The sequence below is a fragment of the Microcaecilia unicolor genome, chromosome 7, assembly GCF_901765095.1.
Source record: "Microcaecilia unicolor chromosome 7, aMicUni1.1, whole genome shotgun sequence".
NCBI classification, from domain to species: domain Eukaryota; kingdom Metazoa; phylum Chordata; class Amphibia; order Gymnophiona; family Siphonopidae; genus Microcaecilia; species Microcaecilia unicolor.
This window is the reverse complement of record NC_044037.1, coordinates 113,081,283-113,100,613: the sequence shown is the minus strand read 5'-3', so window position 1 is coordinate 113,100,613 and position 19,331 is coordinate 113,081,283. Positions and strand designations below refer to the sequence as shown.

Below are 19,331 nucleotides of genomic sequence, written 5' to 3'. Positions count from 1 at the left end.
CATATACACACACAGTGCAATCTGGTCTGGGACCAAAGAAATGCATGTATTTAGATATATATTTAGATTTTGCTCACACCTTTTTCAGTATGTGACTTGCCCAAGATCACAAGCAGCAGCAGTGGGATTTGAACCGGCCACCTCTGGATTGCAAGACTGGTGCTCTAACCACTAGGCCACTCCTCCAGTATAGTTAACTGACGTTAAGCTTACTTATCAGCTATAGTCCTCTGTACACTATTGGGTCTGTGAGTTCCATAGACTACGTCTGCCAGACGGTAAAAACTTGTCATAGCACCGACATCCAGTGGTCTCCAGATAGGCCTACACGGTGTTGATAATCTACAGCGCTCTTGCAAAAGTGACAGGAGGTTGTTGAATTTCATCAGCATGTGCTGACTGCTCATTTCGTCATCAGCCATTGTTGCCTGAGTGTAGGCACATATCTTGACATCAGTGCTGTCATCAGCTGTTTGTAGATCGTAAACAGCTATGTAGTGATGAAACTCCTCTTCAGTAACACCGGCTGGGATGTCAACCTGTTCATCTGAGGCGTTTGCAACAGCTGCATCTGTTTCGTCCCTCTCCACATCCTTAACAAAGCTTGCCCACTTGTAACAGTTCACAATGGTTGCCTGTGTAACATGATTCCAGGATTCTTTCTGCATATGTAGGGAATCCAACAGTGACAGATTACAAGCCAGTTCAACAGCACGTTTATCCTTGCCAGTCTGGTCATCCATAACGCTCATCAGACAACGTAGCACAAGAGCCTGATAATGTTGTTTGAAATTGGCTATTATGCCCTGATCCATAGGTTGGATCAGAGATGTTGTGGTTGGTGGCTGGAAGACCACCTTGACCTTAAGACAGCCTGATATCATCCGTCTGCAGCACAATTATCACAAAGCAGCAAAATCTGACACTTTTGTGCCCGCATTAACTTCTTTAGCCACTGCTTCCAAATTTCCCCCGTCACCCATGAATTTGCGTTAGCCTCGTATGACACAGGAAGTCGCTTAACTTTCTTGAAGCAATGGGGATGTTTGCTCTTTCCAATGACGAGGGGTTCCAACTTCTCACTCCCATCCATATTACAGCAAAGGAGGATCGTCAGTTGGTCCTTCAACGTTTTACCTCCTGTAGTTTTGGCATGTTTGAATGCAAGTGTTCCATCAGGAATCAGTCGCCAGTACAGACCCTTTTTGTCAGCATTGAAAATGTCACGAGGTGCAAACTCGTTCAAGATGGTAGGAAGTACTGAAACAACCCAATTTTCAGCACCAAAGTCATCAGTGTCTTGTTTCTCACCATGCTGTTTCTTGAATTTATGTTGTTCCTCTCCTTCCATCTTTCCAACCATCCAACAGTGGCTTTGAATTCAGTTAGTTCAAGACTTTCAGCTAGCTGGTTAGCTTTCTCCATAAGCAGTGGACCACTGACAGGAAACTGTCTGCTCCTGACTCGAGAAAACCACAGAAGAGCATCTCCCTCCTCAGCTTTTCCCGCCCGTTTTCGTTTCCATTGTGGATTTGTATTGTTTTGCCAGTCTTCCTGCTTCAAGACACGTGAAATTTGACACCATATTCTTTAGCCAGTGTTAAAGTCTTACAGTTCTGCCGCGACGACCCCAGTGTACACTCTAACAACATTCTTTTGCTTATTCTACCTGTGGCAGTTAAAGGGGCGGTAAATTTGAAATCTCGTTGGTTGTCACGCGCCAACTGGCTTCCATATTCCGTGTGCGCGTTTATGCAGTCTTTCCTGCAGAGGAGCAGTCTTAAACCATGCATATAAGGGAATCTTGCACTTATCAGTGGTGTGCTAAACCGAAGTTAGTTCCCATAGAAATTGATGGTGCTACAAACGGGACAGAAGGAAGGCATACAGTTAAAACAGAGCATGCGCTTATCCGACGTGCACTTAAATGGAGTGCACTGTACACACACAAGTGGATCTTTCTTATTCTCAGTTTGTCTTTTGTTGTGTGAGTCTTATCACCTAGATTTCTGCCATCTTCATTAGTCTTGTCTCTGGAATCTTTTTGGCATAGAAACCTTATACTCTCTTTCCAGGCTATTTAGCTACTAACTTTAAATCAATAAGAAAAGCCCTATCTTTTTATTTCTCACAGGTGTGAGTAAGCCTTATGTTCCTCTATGGTAAATTCTTTCACTTTCTCTAGCTAAAGAAATGTTTGATCTAAAAGTAATCTTCCTCAAGACTTCAAGCTGAGTTGCAGTTATTTATTAGCCAGGCCTGTACTTCAGCTAGGCCATTCGGGCCTACACAGAGTCATTAGTGCTAAACGTTGGTTTCATAAATAACAAGGACTTAGCCTTGGGCTGCAGTTATATAGGATTATGAAAGAGGTACTTAAAACTTCAACACACAGAGCTGTATCATTCAGGCAGTCACAGAATCTTCAGTGTAGCCAGTAGTTTCTTGCACGAGCTCCTAAGCCAAACAGATTCCCTAAAACTAACAGGAATTCAGCTTGAGGTACAATTATTGTGCATTAGCAAAAAGACCTGTACACTTATCAGTTTCTCGTATACACCCCTGAGCCGAACAGCCTCTTTCAAAGGAACTTGGGGCTGGTTCCTTCTCTTTGCCACTTATACAATGAAAGCTTACTCAAAATAAAGCCACCGTATTTTTTTGTTTTAGCTCTACTAGCCAGACAATGGCCCAGCTCATATGAGCAACACTTCTAACTTCAAAAATGAATTGGAAGGAGTTAGGTTTAGGTGGGAGTACCCACACAGGCTTAGGGACTTCAGCACAGAACACACATGGATTGGGTAACAGGACTTCACCTGCATTGTCTCTGCTTATCAACAAAGAAAGGCAGAAGTGGATGAGGGATGAAGACTGGAGGTTTGCACATTTTGCATTTATAACCTACAGAACCATGTTAAAATGCACTATACAAAGTTTAAGCAGCACTAGTTTAGGCTGGCACAGAGCATGGGAATCTTGAGAGAGAAAACAGAGCTCTGCCTCTGTAAATAAGGTTCATCTACTAAGATGCATAGCAATTCACCAGCTCTACTGCAGACTTAGGCTGTGTAACTGTCATGAACCCTGGCACAACACTAACCAGAGGCACTAACTGATGTATACCCAAATTTAAACGGTCATTAACATGACTGGAGATCAAAACTCAATCCCAGACTGCTGCACAATGAAGTACTTTAATCAGTTTATCACACTCTTCATACGTATCAAAATACTTAATATATGAAAAGCAAAAACAAACTAAGATTGCATGTTTTATTATTTTATTTAAAAAAAAAAGGAACAGCTAATTTTATTGACCATGAACAATCAAGGAACTGGCTTTAAAACAGCAAAGAATACAATGGGACATCACTGATCGCTTAAAGGAAAGGAAAAAAAAAAATCAAGAAACCAAACTTTGAAGTGTTTTAACATAACAGAGCTAGAGGACTGATGCAACAGGAGAGCAAGTCTCAACAAAACCATCCATGCCCTGCAAGTGTAACTCACTTGTGTCCTTTCAGTGTTAAAAGGTCACAGGGTAAAACTGATCCTTTTGAATGATGCCTGTATGTACAGCAGCTCTCACACTACCAACTCTTCTCAGTTTACTACATTACACGTCACTATCTTATTAGCACACTTATTGCAAAGTGGATTACAAAAAAAAAAACCAAAAAAAAAAAAAAACAGGCTCTACTGTCCTCCAACATTCAAATGTCACCAAAAGAAAGAACACTCCCGAGCATTGTACTCTGTTGCCTCTCTGAAGTAAATGTAAAGGAGAACATCTGAACTAGTATACTGAGCAGAATAAAAAATGGAAGTTACAGAGCAGCCACACACACACAGGCATAACCATTAAATCTTACTTTTATGCAGCGACCCATTATATGTTTACAGAACATTTTTGTTCTTTTGACAGAAAAGCAATTTCTGCTCCCTCCTACTTAAAATATCAAGACAGTACTATAAACTCTAATGTTCTAAGCCGGTACAGTATCTCAGAGGAGCTGGCAGCCACCTACTTCCCCCTTCAGACAAGACAGGACATTGAATTGGTCAAAGTAAAGTTAAAAGTATTTTCTCTCTACACCCTTCTATTGTCCCACCCCCCCCCCCCCCCCCCCCATTCAACAATCAACAGCAGCTAAGCCTCCAAAGCATGCTGTACTCTCCCCTTTGCCAAAGAAAAATGCCTTTTATAGCATCTCCTGCTTTTCCTCCTCCATTCCCTCCCTTGAAGTCATTAGGGCCAAATGTATTAAAGATTTTATCAAGTAAATGAGGAAATAATGCATAAAGCCCTAAGTATTACGTGGGACACTGGCTCAAACTCATGGAATTAATAAGCACTGTAATGAGTCACATTTCAAAGCACTTATGAATTTCACATTCAGATATTTTATGACATTTGGACTACCACAAATACCATTTCAGTGCTGCATGAGCTAGTGGGGAGTCATGTTCCATCAGCTACCTGATGTAACCGGACACCATGTAAAGTCTGGAGCTGGGATTTAAGCATGGCCCCCTTCTTAAGTTGGGCTCTCCTTAGAGACACTCACTGGCAAGGGCTAAGGGTGTCAGTTCGTGCGTGTGTGTGGTGGTAGTGGTGGGTGGGGGATGGTCGCATAAGGGGCCACAAGTGAATTCATCCTATACATTGGCATGAATGATCCGTAAGGGCTCAGCATTCTTGCCAGAATCATGCAGGAAGGGTGAGAGGTAGGGGTACAGCTTCTCTGTGAAGCTGCCAGTGAAGGTATAGATGGGGGACATGTCATCTGAATTATAGAAAGACACCTGCCCACCCTCGTAATCTAAATAGACCCCGATCTTGGTAGGCTTGGTGCGCAACAGCAGCGTCTTAGAGGGCGACTCCAGGGCTTTGAATGCATTACCATTCCGCAACCAGATAGCCCAGTAGCCATTCTTGGGGTTGAGCTTAATCTTGCCTTTGCGGTTGCTGGACTGGCTAGCCAATCCCACATCCCATGCTGTTTTGTTGCCAACCTCTACTTCCCAATAGTGGCGGCCCGAGGTGAAGCCTTGTGCACCCAGCACCAAAATGCACTGGCTGAAACGGCCAGGGTTATCAGGGACCTGCTGCTTCACATCGCTATATCTAACGCTGGTCAACCCATCCGACAGCTGTAAGTTTGGATGCGCAGTATCAGGATCAAGAGTCAGAGGGGAGAGGCCTGGAAAACAAGGAAATTAAGTTTGAAAAGGATCATCCTTTTATCACTGTGTTCTGACTATGGCTACTAAGTAATAATCTTACATACAAACAGGTGTTCAGCTGTGATGAAATGTTCAGTGTATAATCTAGTCACCTTGTCGCCTCTTGCTGAAGCAACTTTTACCCAGCAATAACTGAAGGGGTCTTTTACTAAAGATCTGCAGCAGGGCTGTTTATATTCCTATGGGCCCTGCTGCAAATAGCTTGAGCTAATCTTTAGGAAAACATCCACAATAAAACTGACTTATGGGTCCTGATGATGTAACCAAGCATGCCAACCTTAGCAGGCTTTTTTTTTCTGGTCTAGCATCCAATTTTCCAGGATAATTTTACTATTTTATACTGGTTTATTCTAAAATTTGAAGTTTGCTGTATCACCCCTTTATAATAGTTACATCAGTTTAAAATGAAAATAAAGGGAAAACAAAAAGGAAACCCACAACACTACATCTTACAAAACCAAGGTGAGAGATCACAACCAGGAAAAAATATTCAACAGCAGACAGAAGGTACAATGTAAAGGACAAATCAGTTAGGGAAAGGGAAAATGGGACTTGATATACCCATTCTGAGGTTTTTGCAACTACATTCAAAGTGGTTTACATATATTCAGGTACTTATTTTGTACCAGGGGCAATGGAGGGTTAAGTGACTTGCCCAGAGTCACAAGGAGCTGCAGTGGGAATCGAACTCAGTTCCCCAAGATCAAAGTCCACTGCACTAACCACTAGGCTACTCCTCCACTTTAGGGCTAGATTGTTCTAATCTAGCCCTAAAAGCCTTGATGAAAAATATTTTTCCAGATTTTTTTTTTTAAAAGGTATGGTAAGAATTCTGTATGCAGTTAGGCTGGAAGAGTTCCACAACAAAAGGAGCGAAAGGTGAAGTTATACCTGTTAATTTCTTTCCCTTTAGTCCAGCCACACCAATCTGGATATACGGGATTGTGTTCCCTTTCCTAACAGCAGATGTGGTATCACCACTGCCACTCATGTTAAAGATACCTAAAAGCTTGGGGAAAATCAGCATAAAATCTATTTTATTCTTTTGGGATCCTAACAGGTACTTTGTCCTGTTTTCAGCAGTGACCAATCCAGGTCACACTGGGCTTGAAGAATCTTTTGTCTGATCCCAATATGGCAATACATATGTGCTTAATTGAAGTCAACTATCAACTGATTTACAGGGCAATTTTGTTAAACTGTTCTTACTGCCTATAAGAAAACCTTACAAATTTCTGGTCACCCAAGGACTGAATTCTGCTAGGATTCTAATGCCCCTTGTTTCGAGTACCTGGGACAATAAGAGACTTCATTTCCTTCCACATCATATACTGGAGAGGCCCTTTAAAGCGACCATAGCTCAGTTCCTTGCACAACACAGCATTCTCAGCAGGGAGCCGCTGCTTCTTCTGCTCCTCAACGCATCTAACAAGACAACAGTATAACAAATAAAGAAGCTCTTTATCTTCCCCTGCAGCCCATTCTTTTCCCATATGATTCCTGTAAAAAGTCATCACACAGAGTCTCCTTTTCTTCATTCTCGATTCCAGGAACTCTATATAAGCAGGCCTCCCCCATCCCCACACAACCTTAAAAAGACAGGCAAAAATGTACATATACAGACCAAATACTTACTTTTCAATGAAGGCTTTGATATCCTGTTATAAAGCCAAGACAAAAAAAAAAAAAAAAAAAAAAAAAATTATCAGTTTCAGTACCACAAATATCCAGAATTTAAGCCCTATATAAACAGATCTGGTAATGTTCTTCTGGTTGCCAACTCATCCCTATCCACACCCTACTATAGGATTAACCCTGTCTCCCTATTCTCCAGCATAAAACTTAGCATAACTGCCACTACAAAGATAGTTCTTGAGCAAAATGATCTACCCAGTCTCAAAATATAATAAACCTTTGTTAACCAATTAGGTCACTTCAGAGTATTTGCAACTGCATAGGCTGCTCACCATCAGGAAGGCGATGGCATCATCTTCATTCATTCGGGCCTGGGATGTAGCAATCTTATCCTGAATATTTTGGCAGCTGTCATTCATTTTCACCAAGTTGTCCTCCATCTCCTTAAGCAAGCTGCCACCCTGTCGCTGCAACTCGTGTGTCAGTTGTTCCTCCCGTTCACGCAAAAAATGATGCAGTCGCTCAAATTCAGAAGTAACATGCTGCCGGAAAATCACCACATTCCCCTGCAATGAAGTACAAAGAGCTCTATCACAGACCCAAACCAATCTCACTGAAGGTCAGTGAAGGTTTAAATACTAACAATTGCAGGGATATAAAAGCAGCATTATACCACAATGCCAGCATCAATGCATACCTACTGAATATTCTTAAGTACTTTGGTAAAGTGACCTTTTATGGGGGCATTATCTTTGATACCGACAAACCATAGCAGGTACCAACCAAAAGAAACTGGACTTCTGGGTAAGAAGACAAGGCAGAAGGGGAGAAAAATGCAAAGTCAAAAGGTCTACACCCTATTTCTGAGGGAAAAGATAAACATCGATCAACAGCAGTCCTGAATTTTAAGTCAAGTCAAAATTGTTATGTGTTTGAACTGCTGTAACATTCATATCTCAAATGTAACTTACTGACGAGTTAAATTTGAGCTTTTGAATCTAGGAAGGAGATAGGGTTCACAGCTCACTCAAACATAATGCAATCTGAGTTACAGCTACAACACAAACTAGTCAAAACCCGATGCCCAAAATGGCCATGTTTCACCCAACACTAAAGTTTTTTTCTGCAACATTTGGTGACTGAAAATTGTCAAGCTGTTTTTCACCACAGTGGCGAGTCATCTTTTTCACATCATTTTGTTTCCATTGGCCCTGATACAAACTTCGTGTTGGGCAAGCATGGCCATGTCAGGCATTGGATTGTAACTAATCTGTGTGCTGTAGTAATAAATTAAGTTGAAGTAGATCAGATGTGATCTTCCCCTTGGCATTTGCAGGAACTGCTGCCTTGTTTTCTTGGGCCTCAAGAGAGGAGCAAATTATAAAATTGGATACAAGTTATATCAACAATCCTCTGTCACAGCAGTGAAAATATCCATACTTACTTTGTGTTGCGAAAGCTTCTGGTTCTGCTCATGTTTCAGCTTCTCCAGCTCCTTTAAGTTTACTTCCAGTGGTGTGACTGCTTTTACCAATTCATTCTACCGAGAGCAAGGAAGAAAAAAAATAAAAATAAAGCATTACTGTGCTCTACAGGAAATATAGAGCACCTTTATTTGTCGCACAAATTTTCAAAGCCATTAATGAGGCACTAGAACAGGTTACCCAACTGGTTAGAATACATTTCGGACCCGGTACAGGGGAGAAAAGGGAAAATTAGGTTCTTACCATAATTTTTTTCCCTTTAGTCATAGCAGATGAACCCATTATGTATGGGTTGTATCCATCAACCACCAGGGGGAGATAGAGAGCACTCAATTTTTCACAGTGCCTCATGGCCAGCTAGCTCCACTGTCTCTTCAGTATTTGAAGCTTCCAAAGCAGTATGGCAAACCGCAATGGGAATAACATGAACTTTCCTCACAGCGAACGATGGCCCCTTAACAAGGGCATAAACTCAAAAAAAGGAGGGAATACTTGCATCCTCCACTTTGTATAAACGGAGGGAATACTTGCATCCTCCTGGAGGGAATAAACTCATCCTCCCAAAACATGAACTGGAGGGAATGAACTCATCCTCCTATAACTGTAACAAGAATCCTGAAGACTGTTTTCAGACTCCCCAAGGAAGGAATATAACTTCAGGAAACAAGAACAGCACCTAAAATCAGAATCACTGCAATATAGACAATCATGACTAAAGGAAACAAAATTATCATGGTAAGAACCTAATTTTCCCTTCCTTGTCATCAAGCAGATGAAGCCATTATGTATGGGATGTAACAAAGCAATCCCTAAATAGGGTGAGAACAAGCCACACCACGCGCTAGCACCTGTGCTCCAAAACGCACATCCCTCCTGGCAGCCACATCCAGCCTGTAATGTCGGGCGAAAGAGAGCACAGAAGCCCATGTTGCAGCACTGCAAATCTCATGAAGAGATAGTGCTCCAGTTTCCGCCCAGGAAGAGGAAATCACTCTTGTGGAATGTGCCTTAAAGGCTTCAGGCGGAGCCCGGCCAGACAGCAGATATGCTGAAAAGATAGCTTCTTTGAGCCAACGGGCAATAGTGGCTTTAGACGCTGAAGACCCTCTGCAAGGACCTGCAAACAGCACAAAAAGATGATCAGAGGTCCTGAAAGAATTTGTAATTCGCAGATACTGCAACAGAGTCCTGCGCACATCCAAAAGGTGCAACTGCCCAAATGAATCTGGAAACTCCTCCTCAACAAAGGAGGGAAGAAAAACAGGCTGGTTTAGGTGAAACGCTGAAACCACCTTAGGCATGAAGGAAGGCACGGTTCGAACCGTGACCCCTGACTCTGAGAATTGCAGAAAAGGGTCTCTACAGGACAGCGCCTGGAGCTCTGACACCCGTCTCGCTGAGGTAATGGCCACTAAAAAGACGGCCTTCAGTGTCAAATCTTTCTCTGAAGCACGCTGAAGCGGTTCAAAGGGAGCCCCCTGAAGGGCCTTCAATACTAACCCCATGTTCCAGGCTGGACAAGGTGCCCGCACGGGAGGACGGAGCCAAAGCACCCCTCTAAGAAACCGTGCCACATCTGGATGAGCAGCTAAGGACATGCCTTCAACCTTGCCACGCAGGGAGGCCAATGCTGCCACTTGCACCCGCAGGGAATTATAGGCCAAGCCTTTCTGTACACCATCCTGCAAAAAGTCCAGAATCGGCGAGACAGGAGCCCGCAATGGAGAAAGCGCTCTTGAAACACACCAGACTTCAAACTTTCGCCAAATCCCGGCATAAGCCACGGAAGTGGAGCGCTTACGGGCCTGCAGGAGAGTGGAAATTACCTTATTTGAGTAGCCTTTATCTCTCAATTGCACCCTCTCAATCGCCATGCCATAAGACCAAAGCGACAGGCGTCCTCCATGGCCACCAGACCCTGTGACAACAGGTGCAGAACCAGAGGTAACGGAAAGGGAGCCTCCAACAGCATCTGTCGGAGGTCTGCATACCAAGGCCTCCTGGGCCAATCCGGGGCGATGAGCACCACTTCTCCTGGATGCAGCTGAATTCGCAGGAGCACTCGTTCTATTCAAGGGCCACGGAGGGAAAACATACAGCAAACCCAGGGGCCAGGGTTGAGCCAAGGCATCCAACCCGGCAGAGTGAAGATCCCTCCGTCTGCTGAAGAAGCACGGGACTTTGGCATTAGAACTGGCCGCCATAAGATCCATCACTGGCTTGCCCCACTTGGCACATATCTGCAAGAATACATCGCCTGCTAGTTCCCACTCCGCTGGATCGAGCTGATGCCTGCTTAGTCGGCTTGCACGTTGCTCTGACCTGCGATGTGAGCTGCTGACAGGGACTGTAGATGCAGCTCGGCCCAGTGGCAAATTTGTTCGGCCTGTGCGGCTAGAGCTCTGCACTGAGTGCCGCATTGTCGATTTATGTAGGCCACTGCTGTCGTGTTGTCCGACATCACTCGGACAGCCAATCCTTCAAGGGTCACTTGAAAGGCCAGAAGAGCCAGAAACACCACTTTCAACTCCAGGCGGTTGATAGACCACTCCGACTCGTCGGGCGTCCACAGACCCTGGGCATGCTTCCCCTGGCAATGTGCGCCCCAGCCCTTCAGGCTGGCATGTCACCACTAGGCACCAATCGGGGAGCGCCAGCGGCATTCCCCGCCGCAACATGCTGTCCGAGAGCCACCACTCCATACTGAGGCAGGCCGCAGGTAGCCAAGAAAGTCTGCACTGATAATCCTGAGATACTGGAGACCATCGTTGAAGTAGAGAATACTGTAGAGGTCTCAGGTGCGCCTTCGCCCATGGCACCACTTCCAAGGTGGCTGTCATCGATCCCAACAGCTGGACAATGTCCCAAGCTCGCGGGCGGGGCATCCTCAGGAGCAGACGGACCTGATTCTGAAGCTTGCACCGCCTTTGCTCGGGAAGAAACACATAGCCTGAGGCTGTGTCGAACCTGGCCCCGAAATATTCTAGAGATTGCGAGGGGGGTCAGGTAACTTTTGGCCATATTGATGACCCAGCCTAGAGATTGAAAGACCAAAACCACTCTGGCTGTAGCGAGATGACTCTCTTTTTCTGAGTCTGCTCTGATGAACCAGTCATCTAGGTATGGGTGAACCTGGATACCCTCTCACCTGAGAAAGGCGGCTACTACCACCATTACCTTGGAGAAGGTTTGGGGAGCTGTGGCGAGGCCAAAAGGCAAGGCCCGAAACTGGAAATGTTTTCCCAACACCGCAAACTGCAGAAACTTCTGTAGCGGGGGCCAAATTGGTATGTGCAAGTAAGCTTCTTTCAGGTCCAGAGACGTGAGAAATTCTCCCGGCTGTACCGCCGCAATGACGGAGTGCAGGGTTTCCATGTGAAAATGCCGCACTCTTAAGGACTTGTTTAGCTCTTTTAAGTCCAGGATCGGGTGAAAAGACCCACCTTTTCATGGCACCACAAAGAAAATGGAGTAGCGGCCTAGACCTTGTTCGGCGGGAGGCACCGGGGTCACAGCCCCTATCCGGCACAGACTGTGCAAAGTCTCCTCTACCGCCGCCCGTTTGGCAGCAGAACCGCATCGGGACTCCACAAACACGTCTCTCACTGGGGCATCGAATTCTATTCAGTATCCGTCTCTGATCAGGTCTCCAAGACCCACTGATCTGCGGAGATTTTGGTCCACTCCTCCAAAAAGAGGGAAAGTCTTCCTCCGATGACAGGAAACGAGGAGGGGGCCGGCGCACCATCACTGAGAGGGTCGCCCCTGAACCGGCAGCTGTGGAACGTTTGTCCGAGCGAAAGGAGTTTCTCTGCTGAAAGCGGGCACACGAAGTGAACCCAGCAGCACGCCCCGGGCGGTACCTTCTAGCTTCACGGAAGCGAGGTCTGTAAGAGGAGCCCTGACCCTTAGAGGAAGGCTTCGGCCTATCTTCGAGCAAGCGCTGAGGTTTGGAATCCCCCAGGCCTTAAACAATGTTTTCCAGCTCCTCACCAAACAGGAGAAGGCCTTGAAAGGGGAACTCCACCAACCGCCGCCCAATGTCGTAGCCAACAAGTGCAGCGAGCCGCCACTGCTACAGCCATTTGTTTGGCCGAAGCTCTGACCATATCATAAAGGGCATCAGCCAAAAAGGACAAGGCCGACTCCATCCACCACACTCAGAAGGGGAATTAGCCCTTCTGCGTTTATCAGGAGGATAAGAAACAGGCAAAGCCAACTCCAAAAGGCCACACTCAGAAGGGGAATTAGCCCTTCTGCGTTTATCAGGAGAATAAGAAACAGGCAAAGCCAACTCCAAAAGGCCAGGATCCACCCGGGGGGGGGGGGGGGGGGGGGGGGGGGCAGGCAGAGTGTCCAAAGAACCCTGTGGAAGACCTCTTTTAAGCATGTACGCCCTATGCAGCATTAAAACAAAGTCAGGGCTATCAGCTCTATTATTAGGCTTACTCAGAGGACCCCCCCCCCCCCCCCCCCCCCGGATTCAGGGCTCTCCGTCGCAAAGGAGGCCGCGCCGTGTGGAAAATCCAAAATGGCGTCTGCTGCCAGCTCAGAGTGCAAAAGATCGCCGCTCGCCATGCTTGGGCCTGCTCTACCGTCTGTACAGTATGAATTACAGAGCCCCGCTGCTGATTTGCACTTGCCACATTTAGAACAGCGCTTTACAGTCTCCGCAGCCATTGGCGGTAAAATTCAAAAATGGCGGTTCGCGCCAAAAACGATTGCGGGCCCACCCCGGAGTCAGAAAACACTCTTACCTCGACGCGACTTTAATTATTTATAACGCTGTGAGGAAAGCAGAGGCAAAAGAGGTAGATAAAAACATTCCGGAGGCTCAGGTAAGTGGGAAAGGCGAACCAATGTGCCTGCATCCACTGAGTGGGAAAGGACAGGGAAAAGCAAGCTAATATGTCCACATCCACGGGGGCATGGGTAAGGCAGGGAAAGGGCTAACCTATGTGCCTTCAAAGTGAAGCTGCTATAGCCTCTAACACCTCGGCTAACAACTGGCAAGCCAGGAGCCACCCCCAGGCAGATTTTTTGATGGAGCTCGAAGAAGCTGCAGCCACCCTGCTTAGGGAGATAGAGAATACTGAAGAGGCAGTGGAGCTAGCTGGCCATGAGGCACTGTGAAAAATTGAGTGCTATCTGCCCCTGCTGGTTGATGGACACAACCCATACGTAATGCCTTCATCTGCTTGATGACAAGGAAAGGGGTGTGAAGTTCTCATTGACAAAACAGAAAGTTTACAGCAAGGAGGAAGACATAACATACCCTGTAGAATCCAAATGCATCTTGTATGGGCAAGAAGGTGTGTGTGGAATGTTTGAGCGAATCGCGGCAGATGACACAAGCCAGGATACCATCATCTTTACAGAAGAGTTTGAGCTTCTCATCATGCTCCTCACAGCGATCCCGTACACGGCTGGTCTTCAAAGAACTGGGTACCCCACCAGCCTTCTTCACTAGGCTGGCCAAGGCGCGATTTATGGTGTACTTACGCTCTGGCACCACCTCTTGGCACTCAGGACAAGAACAAACCTCTAAGTTCTCCCAAACCTTGTCAATGCAATGACTGCAAAAATTGTGGCCACACTCTAGAATGATGGGGTTGCTAAAGAGTTGCATGCACACAGGACAGGTCAGCTCTTCCGTAAAGTCTTCCATTGGTGCACCATATGAAGAATCCAAAGCCTCAGTCTCATCTGTTTTCATTTTCTAAAACAAAAACATGAGTGAAATATAGATAATGCCTCACGGAAAAAATAGCAAAAAAACAAACATGATCTGGTGAGTTACCTTGAACTCCATTTCATCATCTTCTTGCTTCCGCTTCTGGGCTCCCCGCTTCTTCTCTACCAGGTCATTCACATCTTGATCATTGTTTTGGGTTTCACTCTTTACATCCTTAGAAGGCATTAGGCGGGACTTGTCAACCCACTCATTCTGGCGACGGTTAACTAAAAGAACAAACATTTTCAAAGTCTTAAGCCTTTCAAGATAAAAGATGTGGGTCTTCCTTTTGATAATAAAAAAAAGAATGTTAAAACTACTAGTAAAAAGCCTAAGTCCTCCATCCATAGCAATTCCAGTTTATGCGTACATTTTCTCATCTCAAAATTCAGATATATTTACAAAGTTATAAATGAGGCTTTTAATCACAATAATTTCTTTGGCTACCAGCCCCAACACATAATAGCAGATCACTTTAAGCTAAAGGAAGATCAGCCAATGTTTTTAAACAGTGTGATAAAAATTGCATCTCCCATGGAAAAAGATCCAGATGTCGTTGTAGATAATACGTTGAAATCTTCTGCCCAGTGTGCGGCGCCGGTCAAAAAAAGCAAACAGGATGCTAGAAACCATTAGGAAAGTGATGGTAAATAAGACCAAGAATACCATAATGCCTCTGTATCGCTCCATAGTGCAACCTCATCTTGAGTATTGCATTCATTTCTGGTCGCTGTATCTCAAAAAAGATACAGCGGAATTAGAAAACTTTTAAAGAAGCGCAATCAAATGATAAAGGGGAAAGAACTCCTCTCATATGAGTAAAGGCTAAAGAGATTGGGCTCTTCAGCTTTGAAAAGCGATGGCTGAGAAGAGAAATGATTGATGTTCATAAAATCCTGAGTGGTGTAGAACAAGAACTGAATCGATTTTTTTTCACTCTTTCAAAACGTACATAGACTAGGGGACACTCAATGAAATTATATGGAAATACGTTTAAAATAGGAGGAAATATTTTTTCACTCAACGAATAGTTAAGTTCTGGAACTTGCCAGAGATTGTGGTACCAGCGGTAGGCATATCTGGCTTCAAAAAAGGTTCGGACAAGTTCCTGGAGGGAAAGTCCATAATTTGCTATTTAGACAAGAGGAAGCCACTGCTTGCCCTGGAACTGGTAGCATGGAATGTTGCTATTTGGGTTTCTGCCAGGTACTTGTGACCTGGATTGGCCACTATTGGAAACAGGATAGTGGTTTAGATGGACCATTGGTCTGACCCAATACAGCACATTCTTATGGAGATGTTGGAATTCAAACCTGGAACACAGTAACAGATATACCCCCAATTATGTTCCCCACAAAAAAAAATCCTATGTGCTTTTTAGGTAGCTGTATCCTAAGATCCTGAAGTCTCAAGAAAAAAAATTAAAAAGCAAACACAAATCTCACACCCTGGAGACAAAACAGAGTGCTTCATTACAGAAGGAGCAAAGTACCAGAGAATTCTAATAACCCTAGGTCTCTAAAAAGTCAAATCAACTTGTACTCACGTCCAACATAGTGCACATAAAATTCCTCACGATTTTCTTTATTCATACGGGACTTAAGCACTTCCGCAGAGTCTGGATATAGAACAGAAAAGCAGTCAAAATGGCTTACCAAACATTAAATTTATATTAAAACTGAAAAAGATCCAATTTAGAAAAACCCACGCTTTTAAAATATGATACCCATTACTAATAAACATTGAACAAGTTCACACATTAACCTCGACAGACTAGTCTCCTTTCCTCACTGCAGTCGACATAGGCCGCTATAAAGTACTCTGCACCCACATGGCTCCTATATTTTCCACGACAGTGGAAAACCGATTAGGAACAGCTTAAGTACTTCAGCCCGCTAACAATGATCACAATTAAATAAAAATGTGCACAAAGGTTGAAAGAACACTGATCATAAACCTTCAAATGTCTGCACTATATACGCGCTACAACAAGTACCAGAAGTACCCAACCGCGAGGTTTGAACGTAAATCGCATAAATAACCGGAAACATGGTGGTAGGGCCGTTAAGTTACCGGAAGTGTAAATCTAACACGTTTAAAATGAACCAAATGTAAAACGAAGCCTATTCCCCTCGCTGCTTACGCAAGGTGTTGTCCGCTCTCCGGCACAAATAGGTCTCTCCGATCTCCACTGGGTCCTTCGCGTCCCGGTTCTGTGCGAAGTCTCCGTCTCCTCCTCCGTCGGCAACGGCCGCCGGGGGATCGGCTGAGGCCTCCTCCCCCCCTGCTCCGCCCCCGCTCTGTCGCTCCCCCGGTTGCTCACCAGGATCCACTTTGTTCTTCGCTTCTGAGGTGACTGCGGCAGCAGAGACTGTTCCAACGGTCGCCATAGCGCGTGCGTTCCACCCTACCGCTCCGACAGGCCACAGAGAAAGAAAGAGATGGCGCGCGAGCTTCAGGGAGCTAATATGCGCATGCGATCCTAGCACGAGATGACTGCGCAAGCGCTGCGGTGGGCGGGGACAAAGCTCGGGCTGTATTGTGTTCTATCTCTATGGACCTAAATGCTGGGGGTGGGGGTGGCAGAGGAGGAGTCCAGTGGCGCCAAAGTTACCCCCCTAAAAAGGCCAGCGCGTGTCCTTCAAGAAACAAAAAAAGAAAGCTTCGACTATTGTCACAGATAGATGGTGGAAATTGGCTTGAGTCTTGTTGGTTATCAACATGGCAGATATCGCAGCACCATTTAAAGTTTCTTAAAGGAACCGAAACAAATGAATGAGATTTGATCACGTGTTACTGATGCTCCAGCGGCCATTTTATGAAACAAAAAGCATGCATCGGATAGAAAACTTGCAGCCGTGAAATGTTGTTTAGTTTACCCAATACTTAATTATAGAAAAAGCTGGGGATGGTCGCTACTGCTCGGCACAAATTGATTTTTCGCTCGGGTTTGGGATGGGGGGGGGGGGGGGGGGGGGGTTGGTTTCCTTGCGCCATTGAGCTGTTTACAGCAACGCATGCGTATGTTGTTGTTTTTTTTTTTAACTATAATTCAAAGGGAAAAGCGCTCCATGCTTGCTGCTTGGCTAAGGTCTCACCTGGGGCTGGGGTGGGGCGTTATCTTATAGTGAAAATTTTACCTGGGTGTTTTAAAGTGTTGCTAGTTTTCCACAGCGAATAATAAAACCATAGTGGCTAATCACGAATGGGAATTTTTGTAAAAAAATTGGCCATTTTTCCTCACCACGTTCGTGAAAGGTTAAGAGTTTGCTTTTACATCTTTTCATGGTATACGTCCTGTTAAAGAGCACCTGGAGTTTCTCCAGTGTTTAACATATTTACATGAAGTCATACCAGGACTTAAACCTTGAGATTGCTGTCGACTGACTTGTTTTAAAACTTAATTCAAAACCCCATTATGTTGTTCCATGAATGTCCGCTACAAGCAGTATGTATTAAACCACTGCCTGATGCTCAGATTCAAAACTACCATGCATCTTCTGTTTGCAGTAGCTACAGCAATAACGAACAGAGGTGCTGTGGTTGGCTCTTTAAAATACAGGGCAGGGCAGACCTGTCACTTGCCAGCCTAAGGCAGCAGAATTTAGAAGGTGGCAGCATGCAACAGGGCCTTCCTCCTGCTGTTCCCAGCCCTGCCCCAAAGAAGACTGAATGCTATGCAGGCTTGTTGCCAGATGGTGAAAAATTTTGCAGCCCAAATCTATTCCAAATATAGCACAATATAAATATTAATAAGGTCAATATGGATATAGAGGTATATACAAATATTAATGAGGTCAATATGAATACTAATAAGGAAACCATAAACATCAAACAGAATCAGCAGATAATTAGCACAATCAGCACCATAATCTGCATCATCATCATAATTAGCACAAATTCATCATCCACCCATAAAACAAAAGGTGCAAGTTCCCACTACAAACCATCTATCTCTTTTGAGCTACATAAGTACATAAGTAATGCCACACTGGGAAAAGACCAAAGGGTCCATCAAGCCCAGCATCCTGTCCACAGCGGCCAATCCAGGCCAAGGGCACCTGCCTAGCTTCCCAAACGTACAAACATTCTATACATGTTATTCCCGGAATCTAGGCACAGGAAAAGAAAAAGATTTTACTTCTCCCAGGTTTTAACCTAAATCATGTTTAATATGAGATATAAATGTCGTAAATAAATAGATAGAAACTGAATGTTGAACATGATGTCTGTTTTAGTGGCCCTTTACCAGGAGAAAAGAAATTTTCTTCAAGATACAACACATTCTAAGGTGTCCCTATAACCAGCCCCTCCAAATGACACACTGATTACAATGTATAACAAATTACTATTCTACTACTATACTTCCTCTGTGCACGTCCGAATGCTGTAGAAGCCGGCAAGTTTGAAAATATAAGTGAGATTAAATAAAAATGCTACCATAAAGCACGACAACGTGGTTGCAGCATCTCCTAGCTCCCCTCCGCTGTCCCCCTCCCCAGTGACTCCAACGCTTTCTTCTGCCTCCGACGACCCCTTCCTCCTCTCTGGTGGCAGCCGCGGGTCTCCCTCTCCTGATGATCACTCTGAGAGCAGATCAGGAGGAGGGGAGCCCCCACCAGAGCCAACACTGTCCAGCGTCCATCTGTTGTCCTACTTCTTGGTTCCTCCTGCCGGCAGGCCACATAGAGGAGCAGAGCTGCGGTTGGGGGCCGGATGGGGGCACAGAGAGAGAGAGAGATCTGACCAGCAGGCAGCAGCACTGAAAATGGTGTTGGTCAGATCATCCCTTGATTCCTGCCTCACTCCTTGCCCTCCTTTTAGTCCAGTTAGGAGCGAGGGAAGCTCTCAGGGCACTGAGGGCTGGAGTCAGGGACAAGCATAAGCAGTAGCAGTGAGAGTGGTGCGCACTGAACCTGTGGTCGTGGGTGCAGCGAAAAACATTGCCCAACCTGCAGCCATGGGCTAAAGAGCGCCCAAACTCCCGCAACCCGTAGGTGTCATAGAAATCCCGCCGGTGGTTGCAGGAATACTGCACCGCCCAATTTGGCAGTATTCCTGCCAACATGGCAACTTTACCCTACAGTCCTTGCATTCTCCCGCAACAGATTTTTTTAGGGGGGGGAGGGGGGAAGCAGGATACAACACTGCCCACTCAGGGTGCTTTAAGTTTCAGGCTAGTGTGGAAGCGCTGATATACTGGACATGGGATGGGGCTAGAAAGGAAA

General features: G+C 45.3%; 1 protein-coding gene across 3 annotated transcripts; it reads right to left on the bottom strand.

The window, feature by feature from the left end:
- Positions 1–3,267: 3,267 nt before the first annotated feature.
- LOC115473752 (zinc-binding protein A33-like) lies at positions 3,268–16,576 on the bottom strand. 3 transcript variants are annotated; one of them, XM_030208834.1, is made up of 9 exons: positions 16,247–16,576; positions 15,650–15,721; positions 14,170–14,330; positions 13,645–14,088; positions 8,330–8,425; positions 7,218–7,451; positions 6,886–6,908; positions 6,542–6,675; positions 3,268–5,207 (listed from the first exon to the last, which is right to left on the bottom strand). In XM_030208834.1, exons 1-9 carry the CDS (start codon positions 16,491–16,493, stop codon positions 4,663–4,665), a joined length of 1,956 nt encoding a protein of 651 aa, XP_030064694.1. In that variant the 5' UTR covers positions 16,494–16,576; the 3' UTR covers positions 3,268–4,662. The 3 variants fall into 3 exon arrangements, with proteins under 3 accessions (XP_030064694.1, XP_030064695.1, XP_030064696.1); XM_030208835.1 differs by having other exon boundaries at positions 16,427–16,575; XM_030208836.1 differs by lacking the exon at positions 15,650–15,721 and having other exon boundaries at positions 16,427–16,574.
- Between the last annotated feature and the right edge of the window lie 2,755 nt (positions 16,577–19,331).

Coding starts and splice junctions, on each gene's coding strand:
- LOC115473752 (XM_030208834.1), bottom strand. CDS start 16,493: ATGGCGACCGTTGGAACAGTCTCTGCTGCCGCAGTCACCTCAGAAGCG. Junction 15,722..16,246: donor GAGAGCGGACAACACCTTGC/GTAAGCAGCGAG, acceptor TTCTATATCCAG/ACTCTGCGGAAGTGCTTAAG. Junction 6,676..6,885: donor ATCAAAGCCTTCATTGAAAA/GTAAGTATTTGG, acceptor TTGTCTTGTTAG/ATGCGTTGAGGAGCAGAAGA.